Raw genomic sequence first — 14,837 nt, forward strand, 5'->3', positions numbered from 1 at the left:
TATCAAGGCTTCTGTGTCTCGTCTCCTTGGCAGAAGGAAAGCTCCACAAGGGCAGGTACCAAGAGTGATTCTGTGTTGTGCCCTTCACACAGCACCCAGCACACACATACTAAGTCACTTTCACTGGCTGCGGAGGAGGCCACGTGCTCAGCAGAGACTGGCACAAAGAGAATCAGAATGAGGTTGAGTGTGGGAGTGAGCGGAGGACCGGATAGAAGTGATAGAGTTCTGGGGCATCTCGGCTGGGCGACCTCATGCCATCCTCTTCACCTTTCTAAGCTGCCATTTTGTCACTGCTAAAATCGCCATGGTGATTACATTCTTCAACCTTTCAAGGGCTCTGTAAATTTCAGGCCTTATTATATTAGTGGTGAATATCCCATCTCATTTCAGAAAAATGGAGAGGACAGAGATCTGTCTGAAAGTGAAAAATCTGATTTCAGATGGAAAAGAAGCCATTTCCTCGACATTTACTAATCAGCAGTAAGTAGGGGAAATGATGCTATCAGCTAAAGAATCTTGGATTGGGGAATGGAAGGGATTCAGGGACCATTTAGACTATGTAACCTCAGAACCATGGTTTTTTTTTTTTTTTAAGTTGATAACATTTCAATATAATTATTTATTTTAAGCATTTAAAAACATCATTGTAAGAAGATTCGCAGACTCCATCAAGCTACAAAAGAGGTCCATGAGACCAAAAGAAAAAGTGAAGAACTCTTGCTCTAATCCAACCTTTTTATTTTACAGATAAGGAAATTGAAGCTTCAGTCTAATCCTCATACACCAAATACAGCACTTTCCACTGGGCCATACTGCCCTGGGAGGGTCTGTTTTCATCAAAGCCTTTGACATGAAAGCATTAGCCCATGGGGCTTGGTCTCTGCTTACTCAGAGATAAATTGGTATTTGAGAAATGCTTGAAAAGTTTGCTCTCTCAGGAAAGTAAACATTCCCTCAGACATTAACATTTTGTTTGACATGTTTCATTTTGTCAAAGGTTATTAAGATATTAAGCTCAATCTTCACCTTGTCATAAGGGATTCTGAATGCTACGCCAGGAAAGTCTGAGTTAATAAAATGGTGCTGTGTTAGGAATTGAATCCCCATCATTAAAGGGCAAGCACAGAACCAATCCACATTGGTTTGTCCCCTAATTTATTGTAATAAAAAATTCAGGGGAGAAGGAGTGGTTATAACAAAAGTTAAAATCTTAATAACTATCCCTTCCCTAAAATACTTATATTTTAAAACTCAAATGCCTCCATAATCTCATCACTGTTAAGAACCCTCTCCATTTCTGAGAGTCCTGACTCATCTATCCCTTTTAAACTTTCAAGGTTCTTGAATGAACAAATTAACAAAACCTCTTCAATAAGCCATCACTATGTGTCAAGCACTGTGCTAAGCACCAGGGACACAAAAAGATCCCAATACCCTACTTTCAGAAGCTTACCCTCTGCACTTGAAATAATTTGGCCTATTGAGTCTTAAGCCAACATCACGGTAGATTAGTTTTTCCCTTCATGTTTTCTCTTTTTTATGAGACAATTTGCTCATAAGTTTCTGTTATCTTCTTCCCATAATGCCAAATGAGTTTATATCTTAAAACAGCCTTTCCATAGACGGTCATGTCATGAAACTCTAATTATTTAAAAGGTTAATTGTTTGCTCATCAAAATGATTTCTGAGCTCTTTTGGCCTCCTTATTTTGCCGATTGCTTTGGATCGCTTAAACTTCGATGACGATGGTTTGTCAGATTCAAGGGACCTCTTAGGGAAAAAAGGGAAGGAAAGAAGCATAAGGAACAGGAGAAGAAACATTTATTTAACATTGACTATGCACCAGGCACTGTGCTGAGAGTTTTACAATCATCATCTCATTTGATCCTCACAACAAACCTGGAAGTACTGTTATTATATCATTTTACAGCTAAAGAAACTGAGGAAAACACAGGACTTTTCCAGGCTCACACAACTAGGAAGCATGCCCGAGAATGGATCTGAAGTCAGATCTCATTGAGTCGAGGCTCAGAACTCTATCCACTGTGTCACCAAATGCCTCTACAAATAACTTTTCATTAAAGGTAATATCTGCATTTTTAGTCTTTATCCTGATTTGGTATTGATTTTGGCTTTTTCTCTCACTAGTTAGTATCCCAACTACACACAGGCATTGATACTCAAACACTCCCACCTCAGAAACTTGTCATTTCCTAACAGAAAATAGTCACTTCCATATTGTGTTGGTGTTGCTCAATGCTCACCATGCTGTATTCTTTTCAGTTCCTTTCTTTCAAAAGTATTCCTGTGAGAAAGTTCTGAATAATCTATACACCTTCCATTTTTTTCATTTCTTAATCCTGAACCATCTTTCCCAATGTTCCTATAGCAATATTAAATAACCAAGTATCCAATGAAGTGGATCCTGATGCCTTTAAAGACACTACAAAATTGTCTTCATTAAATCCTTCCTATACCTCTCCTGAGAGAATTTGTGACAATTTTTTACGTTTTTATATTTTGTTATTCTAAAACTGAAAACAGCAACAAATACCAATATTCCCATTTACAAAGAACAGAAGAAGATTGCATATGAAGCCATGAATTTCTATTATGTCTTCTCTGATTCTTTTTTTTTTAAGTATATGGGAGTTTCAAAGCTGTCCTGGTTGTCTGTATCTCCCCTCAACTTCCTTCTACTCTCTTTTGTGCGTTCTCTTCACTGACCTCTCTTCTTTCTTTTTTTTTCTTTTTTTGGTGGGGAGACTAAGGTATATTATGATCACTAACTCCCCTTCACCGCCCTCCAAGAAAAATAACAAAGTAAAATCCTGCCTGGTAACAAAGAAGCAGAATCAATAAGAATCAGTCTCTACACTGGCCACGCCCCAAAACGTTATGTCTTCTTTCTTCCATTTAGTTCTCCCACCTCTCTGGGCATGGGAAACGTGCTTCAACCACAGTCCTTTGAAGTCACATCTGGTCACTGTACAGCTCCGAATTCTGGCACTTTTCAAATTGCTTTTCCCCCTTACAACGCTGTAATCATTGCATAAGCTGTTCACGTACCAGTTATTCTCCCAGTTAATGACACCTTCCCGATGCTTTGTCGATTCCTTTCGTTCAAAAATCTCAATATTGATGAACTCCCATTCTTCCACTACTGTTTACTCACTGCTCACAGAATGAGATCCTCATATTCTGATTATAACAGTATGCCGATGTTTATAGACAGCCAAACAATTGTGATTTTTAGCACCTTCTGTTGCTAACCGACAATGAAGTTTAAAAATTAAAAATGAATATCAAAGCACAGATAATGTTTCATAACTATAGAAGTAGAGAAGTGGGCGTTAAGTGTTCCTTTTATGCAATGCATCTTCCAAAAAATATTGAATATTCTTCCAAGAATAATACTTCTCTCATGCTTAGGAGTTTGGAGATCAGTGTAAATGTGGAAGAAAGGGCCAAAAAACAAAATAAATCTAACTTTCCCTGACATCAGACTAGGAACAAAAATGAAAGACCCCCATTCCCCGATGAGCTACATTTCTCTGTGGCATTCCATGACATAAAAAAATAAGGAATGCATGTGAAATGCTATGCCCCCAATTCTGAAGCCAAGTAATCCCCCTATCACCCCTTCACCTCACTCCCACCGAAAATCAAAGCAAAATTATACGGGCCTCTGGCCAGGACACAGGAGCTAGATGGGAGAAACACAGATTGAGGTTTGGTAAAGTCAGGAAGGCCCCACCTCCTAAGACATCACTGACATAAAATGCTATCAGTCCTCCGTGGATGGAGAATGAAGATGGCACGGAGGACTGATAACATTCCATAACATCAAATGTAGTTATCACACCGAATGAATGTGGCGTCCACTGAGAGATGCCCAATGGGCGATCGCTCTGATGATGGAGGATACCACAGAGGCACACCTCTCCTAGGCACGTCTCATTCAGCTCTCCCATAAGGGCTCCACAGAGGGTCTGCCCAACACACCACAGGCTTCCTCTAAAACTCTTGAGTGATACCAGTGAACCACACAGCCGCCCAACAGTTGTCCCCATCTCTCATGACATGGCGGGCTCGCCCTGAATAGTCAATGAGAGAAAGTTGGGTATATTGGAATATACAAGTTAGCTGCTCTCTCAGACAGTCTAGTTTGCCATTGATCTGTGTCATTTTATTCCTCCATAACTCCTGTCCTTGTTTATCCTAAACGCCGGTGCTCTTCTTCTAGAGTCATGGTCGCCCAGAGCCGGCCGGCCACTGGTCGTCCATTCCTCTTGCCTCGGGACTAGGCCACCTTCCTTGATGTCTGTTGGATTAACAGCATGGAAGTTAAACAAGAAACATGGAGGGGGATAGGAAACTCGGGATCTTGGCCTTGGAAGCCTTTGAAGCTATTTTTAAAAAACAAAATATTATGTTATGCATTGTGTGGTATCTCTGTATGTGCAGAATCATTATTCTATTGATTTATGACTCACATGTCAAATAGCGTCTGGACATGTGTGCGAGCTAAAACAAACAAGACCAGTAGCCAAACCACAGTGCCATGAAACCAGCCCCAGCCAGCTCTCGCCAGCCCTCCCTCCACCCAGGGTTACCACTACCACCCAAGGCAAATCTTCTAGGAGCCAAAAGCCCGTGGTGGAAAGTTCTGCAGGCGACATGTTAGGAACAGGTACCCAAAGGCTGATGACAGCACAGCCTTTCCAGAAAAAAAGGAGCAAAGCCTTGAGCCACCTCTCCCCCCCATCCCACCCCCTTATTGCCATGGAAAGAGCTCTTTTCTTCATGAGCGAGATGAGAAGAAATGGCTCAGTCATTGGATTTCCAGAAGCGGGTGTTGTGAGCTCTTCTCAGAATACACAAGGGGCTCCTTTTTGCTGGGGATACAAGGCCATCAGGGCCCACATCTCTTTCTTATGCCCTACAGGCTCTTGTTTCCTTCTGCTTCTCAGAGAAAAAAATTAAAAGGAAAACCATCCTCTTAACATAGCCTGCCCCACTGCTAAGAGCCCTTTGCAAAGGATTGGCCAATTATCACTAATTCTACCTTAAATTGCTTCCTGTCAGCGACGGACCTTTCTCCATTTCCTTTTGCAGAGAGATGAAAGAAAAAGAAACAGAGATATGGAGATACAGGGAGAGACAGAGAGATACAGAGAGAGGAGAGACAGAAAGTCAGAGACAGAGATAGAGAAGCAGAAAGAAAGAGACACAGAGGGAGAAACACACAAAGAGAAAGAGAGGGAGACATTGAGAAGAGACAAAAAGAAAGAGAAAAGGAGAGAGAAGGGAAAGAGAAAGAGACAGAGGAAGGAAGGAAGGAAGGAAGAAGGAAGGAAGGAAGAAGGAAGGAAGGAAGGAAGGAAGGAAGGAAGGAAGGAAGGAAGGAAGGAAGGAAGGACGGACGGACGACAGGGAGATACAGAGAGGCAGAGAGAGAGATACAGAGAGAGCAGAGACAGAAAGTCAGAGACAGAGATAGAGAAGCAGAGAGAAAGAGACATACAGAAAAACACACAAAGAGAAAGAGAGAGAAGGAGACATTGAGAAGAGACAGAAAGAGAAAAGGAGAGAGAAGGGAAAGAGAAAGGTAGGAAGGAAGAGAGAGAGGGACGGAAGAAGGAAAGAAGGAAGGAAGGAAGGAAGGAAGGAAGGAAGGAAGGAAGGAAGGAAGGAAGGAGGAAGGAAGGAAGGAAGGAAGGAAGGAAGGAAGGAAGGAAGGAAGGAAGGGAGAGAGAGGGAGGGAGGGAGGAAAGGAGAAAGAGGAGGGAGAGAAAGAAATAAAGAAAAATGAAGGAAGGATGAGAGAGAGGGGAAGAAAGAAAGAGAGAGAGAATGAGAAAGAGAAAGAAAGAAAGAAAGAAAGAAGAAAGAAAGAAAGAAAGAAAGAAAGAAGAAAGAAAGAAAGAAAGAAAGAAAGAAAGAAAGAAAGAAAGAAAGAAAGAAAGAAAGAAAGAAAGCAAGCTCCCAAAGTATTGCCAGCTGATAGTCATCATGTTCCCATTGCTGCCTATTCCTTCAAAGCAGCAGAAAGGAAGAACATCCCCATCCAAACTCATGGCCGAAGAACGATTTTGCTTGAGTCTGTATATGTTGGGGAGTGGGGGCAGAGTGAGCAGAGGACATGGTCCAAACCATCAACAATAGCCTTGTCACGAACAAACAGCCCGTGCCTCCCAGAGGTCCCTTTCCCTCCCCTGCCCTTCTCTGCCCTTTCCCCCCGCCCCCTCCTGGCTCAGCTTTTCATCACCACTTGCCCACCAGGGACCGCAGCACAAGTCACCAGGCGGTGGGACCCCTCACAAAGTCACGGAGCGTCTCCGGCAGCACGGAGCTTGCCGCCTCCTGGGCTTTTGAGGCCAAACTGAACATCGTGAGCCAAGAGATTTGAATCGCCCAGAATCCACTTTGTGCTGGAGCGAGAAAGTGGCGAAATCTCGGCTCCCCGCGCTGGTCAGCGAGTTTAAGGTCCAACCAAAACACGAGAGACAAAGTTCTAGGGCAGCCGGAAGGCCCAGCAGAGGGCGCATCAGCCTTGGAGGAGGAGGAGGAAGAAAAGGGGGCGGGGGGGGGGGGAACAAGAAAGAAAAGAAAGAGAAGAAGAAAGGAAGAAGAAAAAGAAGGAAGAATGAGGAAGGAGGAGGACAGAGGCACAGACAGTGCCCTGCGTGGCTGCTTTTTGAGTGACATTGCCTTCATTTCACCGAGTGACCAGTCGGGGCTGCCTTTGGTTGCCAGAGGTATCACGGAACACGGAACATTCCCTTCCGGGGCAAGTAATGGGAACGCCCGCGGGAGCACCAACCAGTGGCCGCGGCCCCGCTTTCCAGGCAGAAGACGCTGGCCTCGGAGGCCATGCGCCCGACGCTCCCATTTTACAAATGAGGAAGCGAGGCCCAGAGGGGTACTGCCCACATTTGCCACTGAGGCTCAGGGGCGGGATCTGAATTCAGGCCTTTCGGGCCCCAAGTTCGGGCTCTCTCCGGGGCACAGAGGCGGCGGCGGGACCCGAGCCCACGTTCTCCGCCCCCAGAGGCCTTGGCCTCCCCGCGCCCCCTGCCGTTCCCTGGGAGCCCGAGGCCCCGCCCCCCGGGCCGGGCAGGAGGAGGGCCCTTACCTCGGTCTGCAGGATGGCCGCGCGCTGCTCCTTGGCGGTCAGGGACTCCTTGAGCACCTCGATGTGCTGCTTGCAGTCCGAGTTCTGGTTGCTGAGGGTCTCCAGCTTGGTCTGTAAGGCCAGGAGCTCCGACTCCTTCTTGGAGAATTCCTGTTTCAGCTGATCCACCTGAAACGAGAGAGCTCCTGTCAGGGGCGGGAAGGGCCGCACAGCAGGGGGCGCCACCGTCCCCCTGGGCCGGGCTGGTCCCCGCAGCTCTAGGGAGGGCGCCTTCCCTGGGGGGAGGGGCTGGCCGGAGCCTCGGGAGCAGCTGGGAGAGCCCCGACCCCCCCCCCTCGCTCACACTCACACACACACACACACACACACACACACACCACACACACACACACACACACACACACACACACACACACTCACACACACACACACACACACACTCACACACACACACACACACACACACACACACACTCACACACACACACACACACACACACACACACACACTCACACACACACACAGATGCACAGGAAAGGGAGACCCAGGACCACAGGAAAACAGAAATTTCCATTTGCTCTTCACCACTGAGACCCTCAGGGCAGCCGGGCAGCCCAGCGGATGGAACCAGCCCCGAATTCAAACCCCGCCTCGGACACTTGGCAGCCCGTGATCCTGAACAACACTTAGTGTGTTCCAAACCACCGAAGGCCACCAAAAGCCTGGCTCTGACCAGCCCCGTGTGTCGGGGTGGTTTAAACTCCTGCCTGAGCCCCCTGAAGGCCGGCGCCCTCGGGAGAGGAGATCCCCGGGAGTGCCCCCGGCCCCCACCAGGAGGGGACTATTTGCCCGCCGGGGACGGGGCTTCTCCGGGCCCCTGGGACCTGCGCCCTCCTTGGCCGCCTGCTGGCGCGGCCCTGCAGCGAAGCTCGGGACCTTCCGCCACTGGGGAAGATTAGGATTTAGCGGGAGGCAGGGGCAGAGCAGTCGGGAGACTCATCTTTTAGCTCAGATCCGTCCTCAGACGCTCACTAGTGGGTGAGCCTAAGCAAGTCACTTCGCCCCGTCTGCCTCAGTTTCCTCCTCTGTAAAATGAGCTGGAGCAGGAAATGGCAAACTTCCAGTGTCCTTGGCAGGAAAACCCCACAGGGGGTCAGAGAGAGTTGGAGATGTCGGAAGTGGGCACTGGAGAAAACATAGCCCAGACAGAAGAACTGGATTCAGACCTGGCACTCCCTGTGTGTGACCATCGCCTCCCCAGGCCTCAGTTTCCTGATCTGTGAAAGGAAGGGGTTGGGTCGGATGTCCTGTAATGGCCCCGATGCTGAAGAAAAGGAAGAAAGGGGGGGGGGGGAAGAGGGCAAAGAATATCTTTCTAAGAGAAATGCAATCTCCTTGGTGGGGGAGGGGGAGACGTTCTTCCCTGCAGCTGTAATTGGATAAAAATGGAAAATGATGCAATCAGAAATGCAGGCCTACAAAGGCAAGGGGAGGCCGAGCCGAGGGCCGGCCTGAATGACATCACACGTTTGGAGGGCCCGTGCAAGCATCGCACCCACTTCATCTCTCCTGAAGGCTCTTCCCGCAGCTCCGTCTGGGACACCTCGAGCGCCCCACAAGAGACGAGCTCGCCAAAGAAAACAGCTTCTTTGTCATCCCCAATTCAGCCCTCGCATCTCTAGGAGGGCACGCCGGTGATGGAGCAGCCCGGGCCGGGGGCTCCCAGTCTGTCAGGGGCTGGTGAGAAATGTGCTGGAAATCCAGAACAAAGGGGCCGACCGGCACGGCGGCCGAGGGCATCGTTGGCAGCCGCCGGGGAAGTGGGAGCTCCAAAGGCCGGAGTGGGGAAGCAGCCGGGCCTTCTTCACAGGGAGAAGAGCTGGAATTCCTTCCCCTGACATCATTACCTCAAAGGACAAATGATGCAGCAATGGACACAATGGTAGAGTACCGGGTCGAGAAGAGTCGAGTTCAAATCCAACTGAGCGTTCCATTGAGCGTACGATGAACTCACCTGGGCCAGGTGAATCTGGGCAAGTCACTCACCCCCCAGTTTTGCTCAGCTTCTTCAACATAAAATAGCGCCCACCAACCACTCACGTTGTTGTGGGGATAATGAAGATGGAGTCAAAAAGCTTAGCACAGGCCCTGGCACATATAAAAGTCAGTGCTTGTTATTAGAAATGATTTGGAAAAAAACTCATACCCTTGAATCATCCCTCTGTTCGATTTTACTGTTGAATTCTAACTCCATCATTTAAAAATAGGAATGGAAGCATCGGGGTACCACATGATCCTATGGGGGCTTGCAAGCTTGTGTTTCTCAAATACATTGAAAGAGAAAGAGAGGAAGAAGGGGGAGAGGGGAACGAAGAGAGAGAGAGGAAAGAGGAGAGAGAGAAAGAGAGAGAAACAAAGAGACAGAGAGAGACAAAGAGACAGACAGAGAAAGAGACAGAGACAAAGAGAAAGATAGTAAGAGACAGAAAGATAGCGAGAGAGACAAAGAGACAGACAAAAAGAGAGACAAAGAGAAAGATAGAGACAAACAGAAAGAAAGAGAGACAAAGAAACAGAGATTTAAAGAGACAGAGAAAGAGAGAGACAAAGACAGAGAGAAACAAAGAGAAAGAAAGAAATAGAAAGAGATGGAGGGAGGGAAGGGCAAAAGAGCATTGTGAGAGAAGGAGAAAGAAGGAAAAGAAAGAGTGATAGAAAGGGGGAAGGGAGGAAAGGAGAGAGAGAGAGGGAAGAGGGAGAGAGGAGGGAGGGAAGAGGGGGGAAGACAGAGACAGAGAGAATGAGAACAGATCATTTTAGGTAGATGTTTGATATTGAGAACCATACGAAGTCTATCTGAGCACACAGATAAAGACGCAGCCCCCTCGGACCCCGTCCGGCCTCCCAGGCTGCCCACGTGTTTGGATCCTGGGCCACAGCTTCACGTTGCTGCAATTGTTTTCTCATCCCTGGAGCTGCTGTAGATCTAGAGCTCAAAGGTACCCTAGGAACTCTCTAGTACCTAACTCCCTCTCTTTACAGATGAGGAAACTGAGCCCCAGAGAGGTCACATGACTTGCTCAGTGTCACACAGGTAGCTAGAGGTGGGCTTCGGGCCGAAATCTCGCCCTTCCCTCGCATCAGACTGACCGAAAGGATCGCACTTCCTTATGGCCACAAGTTGTGATGAATGCTGCAGCTTGGGGAGTCCCTTCTAACCAGACTCTGGCCTGGCTTTAGATAAAAATTCCTCATTCTACAATATGAAAATAGCTCATAAAATGACTTGGCCAAGATGATACAACTAATTGGTCACAAAATTAGGGCAATCCACTAGGATCCTGACTCCAAGGCCATTTATCTAAAACACATTTCTTCTTGGTCACTTGTATTTATCCATGAACCCACATACATGTGTGTGCTTGCATGTGTATATATGTATACAGTGTGTAGACGTATAAATGTGTGTGTCCACACACACACACACATATCAGATTTGTGATATCATTTATAAAGTGATCTCCCAGTGAGAAAGTCCCTCCGGCAATGCAGATAGCCTCCTGTTTGGTCTTAAAAATATGCCTGAAACTGTCAGAGGCAAAGGAGTTGTGCGGGTGCCAGGGCCCGTCCTGAGTTAATCCTAATGATGGACACTGGGTAGATACGATTGATTGGATCAATCCCGCCTCACGAAAGCCACGCAGCGCGCTCTCGCCATGGAGCATCGCAGTTCCACTGGCAGTGCCCACATTTGTCTCTTCGCTTTAATCAATTTGTCCTCTGGCTCCTTTCATAACAAAAACTTGGACTCAATAATCTTTTGTTCTTCTGACCTAGAAGCCCCAGGGCCCCTCACTCTCTGGGCACACAAAGAGCCTTGTCTGGCCTTCCACCGCCAGCCAATCGTGGGCTCTGGCCGCCAGACCAACGCGGCCCCCGCTGATAGAGATCGGATGAGCGGCAGAATGAGGATCTTCTGGTGACATGGGTAATGGCGAGATGATGAACAGGGCTGCTGAGAGACATGAGGAGGGGGTGGGGTGGGATGCCCCTATCTAGCGGGCGATCAGAGAGTCCTGGCCGAGCGTGGCTGGCCCAACGGACTATCTCTGAGCCTCCGAGACGACAGAGACGCCCTTCTGAGAACCGGGCTGGGCAACTCCATTCCTCCGATGCAGGATGTACCTCCGATTCCATCCAGAGAGAGGCTCCCCAGATGTAAGAGGGAGCCAGGGAACAGCAGCTGTTGAGGAAAATGGATCTTTTATTTTGTCAGACCCCATATTGAAGAAGTGATATGGGATCCTTCCAAAATCTTCCTGAAATCCTCCCGAAATCCTCCTTGTCGAGTTCCAGGTTCATCTGCTCAGCCAAAGGGCTAAATTTCCTAACTGACCCTAAGGCTCCTCTTGTACTGACATGGGAGAAAAGCACGGCCATGGGAAGTCACCGGCCCTGGAGATTTCAGTCCAAAGCCCGCCTCTTGCTACCACTATGACACTGAGCAAGTCATGTAACCTCTCCGGGGCTCAGTTTCCTTATCTATAAAAAGAGGGAAATAGGTACTAGATAATCCCTAGGGTTCCTTTAAGCTCTAGATCTACAAGCTTATCTATCACTTTCTATCACTTCACACATTAGAGAAATCAGCTCAGAATCTATGATCGTGCATCCATAGCTCAATACGAAGCAGAGGATCTGAATTTGAAACCCACTGACTCCCTCAATTGGACGATTTTCAGGTTCCTCCACCAAAAAAGAATGGCATCAGGCTCAATGGCCCAGGAGGTCAGCTCTAGACCCATGATGTCAGCACATTTGCAAGAAAGCCACAATGCACAAAAGGAAGGCACTAAGTGGTCCTCCCTTTCCAGCTGTCTTTGTTTTTAACTTGAAAAAGAAATCCTTCCTGCTCCCCTACAGTTTTCTCACAGAAAACCACAATAGTCTAACACTCCCTCCCTTTATAAAGAAATAAATAGGATTTAAACCTGGAACAAGAACACAGAAGCAATCAAAGCTTATTGTAATACAAAGATTTTCATTTTAAGAAGAAATACCCTTGAGACAGAGAGAGACAGTTAAAAAAAAAGAAAGTACGAAAAAGATCTGTTCAGGACTCCCCCTGAATGAAACAGATGAACAAACCAAAATTAAATGTAGAAGAAATAAGGCAGGCCTGATCTGGAGTAGGCAGGAGAGGAGAAAGGGTAAAAGGGGAGGTGGAGGAAAGGAAGAAGAAGGGAAGAAGGAGGGGGAGACAAGAAGGAGAGGGGAAGAGAAAAAGGAGGAAGGCCAGTACTTCAACTTAAAAAATATAAGCATGAAGCTACTATCTCGATTGATCTAGCAACACTCCACGGCAACAGCAAAAAATAAAGAATATCAGAAAGATATGAACGAATAATTCCAAAATTAGAACAAAAATGGAGATTAGACGGAAAGTTCCTTCTTCCCATTGTTGAAAATCTAGGAAAAAAGAGGAAAGAACCAAGGAAAGCTACTCCTAGGGAGTAGGGAAGGGAGGAAGGAAGAAAAAATTGGGAACTCAAAACCTTACAAACAGAATATTGAAAACTATTTTTACCTGTAAACGGGAGGAAAAGTATTGATAAAGGTCGGTACCTCCCTTCCGTACTTTCTCCCTCCCTTCTGCAAGTTATCTGATATAGGATTGACAGACCTTCCAAGGTGGAAATTGCATGGGGGCAGATGGATAACTCATCCAGAATGGGGAATCTTAGAACTGCCAGGGGCATGAAGAAGTAACTTAGTGCTACCAAGTGTCTGAGGCTGAATTTTAACTCTGGTTTCCAGGACTCCGAGCCCAGCTCTCTATTCACTGCACCATCTTGCTGTACAGCGGGAACATGGAAACTACTCATAGAGAAAATACAGATTATAGTATTTCCTTTCTATGACCTGAAATCTAAGCATTTACATTGCTCAAGGTCTCCAATTTTTCCAGACGAATCAGAGGGTCATAGCTCTCCAGCTGAAAAATGCCTCAGAACCCCACTCCTCATTTTATACTGGAGGAAACCAGGACCCGAGAAGTTGAGATAATTGCCCATGAGGACGTAGAATTTGGACCCAGATCCTTGGCCCATTGAGCCAGCAGATTCGTCACTGCTTGACATCCTTTGGATTCTACAAATGACCATCAATGTTATCCCAACCCAAAGACCCCATCCCACTTTTCTGGATGGTCCAGCCCTGCAAGGATCAGAGTCATGGGCCCCTAAACTCAGACTGTACCTTGTTCTTCATGAACTTGGAATGGCTCTTGTAAACCTCCACTTGCTTGATCTCTTCTTCGCGCTCCTCTGTATTCAGAACCCCGTTGGCTTTCAGCATCTGGATCTCATCCTCCAGGTCCCGGATGTTCCGTTCCAGTGAAGCAATTTTTGTGTCCTGTTGGTGAAAAATAGAGGGAAAAAAAATTATGTTCAGTATGCCTAAAATGGGATGTAAGGGAGAGAATCATGGAATACAAATCTACTTACTAAGCAGCTCTAAAGACAGAATTAGAAATTATATTAGATAATAAAAAAGCATTTTTAAATATTTCCTATATTCTGGGTACTGTGTTAAGCAGTGAAAATACCAAAAAAAAGGCGAAAAAAATCTATATTAGAATATGTATGAGTATATACATGAGTATGAGCATAGAGATCTACAGAGATACACATATCTCCACAGAGATATGCTTTAATATCTCTGTATTAGACATGTCGTTCTAATAGATATGCTAATCTGATCTAGCTATATCAGAATATGTCTAATGTAGAGATTTACATCTATATATTTAAACATTTACAATCTAGATAGAATCTCTATTTATATTCGAATATATATATCTGTGTAGAGATTTATGTCTCTATAGATATCCACACATAAATATATATGGCACATACATATACATATAGAAATAAATACATGTATATATGTGTATGTATGTGTGTATTTATAGCAGAGAGGTGGCTTGTGATAGAATTCTGAACTTACAATCCAGAAGATCTAAGTTCAAATCCCACCCGGGCAAGTCACTTAATTCCCATGTGCCTCAGTTTCCATATGAGTAAATAAAGGATAATAAAAGTACCTACAGCTTGGGTTGTGAGGATCAAATAAGATACTATTTGTAATTTGTGATGTTCTATTTTTCAGTCATGTCCTGCTCTTTGTGACCCCACTGGGGCTTTTCTTGGTGGACATACTGGAATAGTTTTCCATTTCCTTCTTCAACTAATTTTACAGATGAGGAAACTGAGAGAATAGGATGAAATGATTTGCCCAGGATCACACAGCTAGTGAGTGTCTGAGGTTGAATTGAAGTAGGAAAGAAATCTTCCTGCAAAGCTTTTTGCAAATCCAGATGAATGCTATTTGTTAATAAATATTTGTGTTTATTTAAAAAGAACCTTTATGAGCATGGAAATAAAGGTACTCTGATTAAGTACCTAAATTTAATTGGACTTGTCATATTGCACTAAGGATTAAATTTACAAGGCAAGTCAACAGTAACAGTAAATGTATCCCAAGAAAAGGGGAAAAGATGAGGAGGAGGAGGAGGAAGAGGAGGACGAGGAGGAGGAGGAAGAAGAGGAGAACGAGGAGGAGGTGGATGGATGATGACAATAACTATCACTCCTACTGCTACTGAGGAGAAGGAGGAAAAGAAAAAGGTGGAGG

At 45.9% G+C, this 14,837-nt stretch overlaps 1 protein-coding gene across 10 annotated transcripts in view; it reads right to left on the reverse strand.

Moving 5' to 3' along the window:
* Nucleotides 1–14,837, reverse strand: part of ERC2 (ELKS/RAB6-interacting/CAST family member 2) — a 985,497-nt gene that overhangs the window by 683,898 nt on the left and 286,762 nt on the right. For all 10 annotated transcript variants that reach the window (XR_007950813.1, XM_051979082.1, XM_051979112.1 and 7 more), the window contains 2 exons: nt 13,401–13,556; nt 7,142–7,309 (listed from right to left, as the gene is read on the reverse strand). Coding sequence is in view for 9 of the 10 variants with exons in the window: in XM_051979082.1 (XP_051835042.1) it covers nt 7,142–7,309; nt 13,401–13,556 (324 nt within the window). In the remaining variant the exon portion in view is untranslated. The remainder of the gene's footprint in view (nt 1–7,141; nt 7,310–13,400; nt 13,557–14,837) is intronic.

Source organism: Antechinus flavipes, chromosome 1, assembly GCF_016432865.1.
Source record: "Antechinus flavipes isolate AdamAnt ecotype Samford, QLD, Australia chromosome 1, AdamAnt_v2, whole genome shotgun sequence".
NCBI classification, from domain to species: Eukaryota; Metazoa; Chordata; class Mammalia; order Dasyuromorphia; family Dasyuridae; genus Antechinus; species Antechinus flavipes.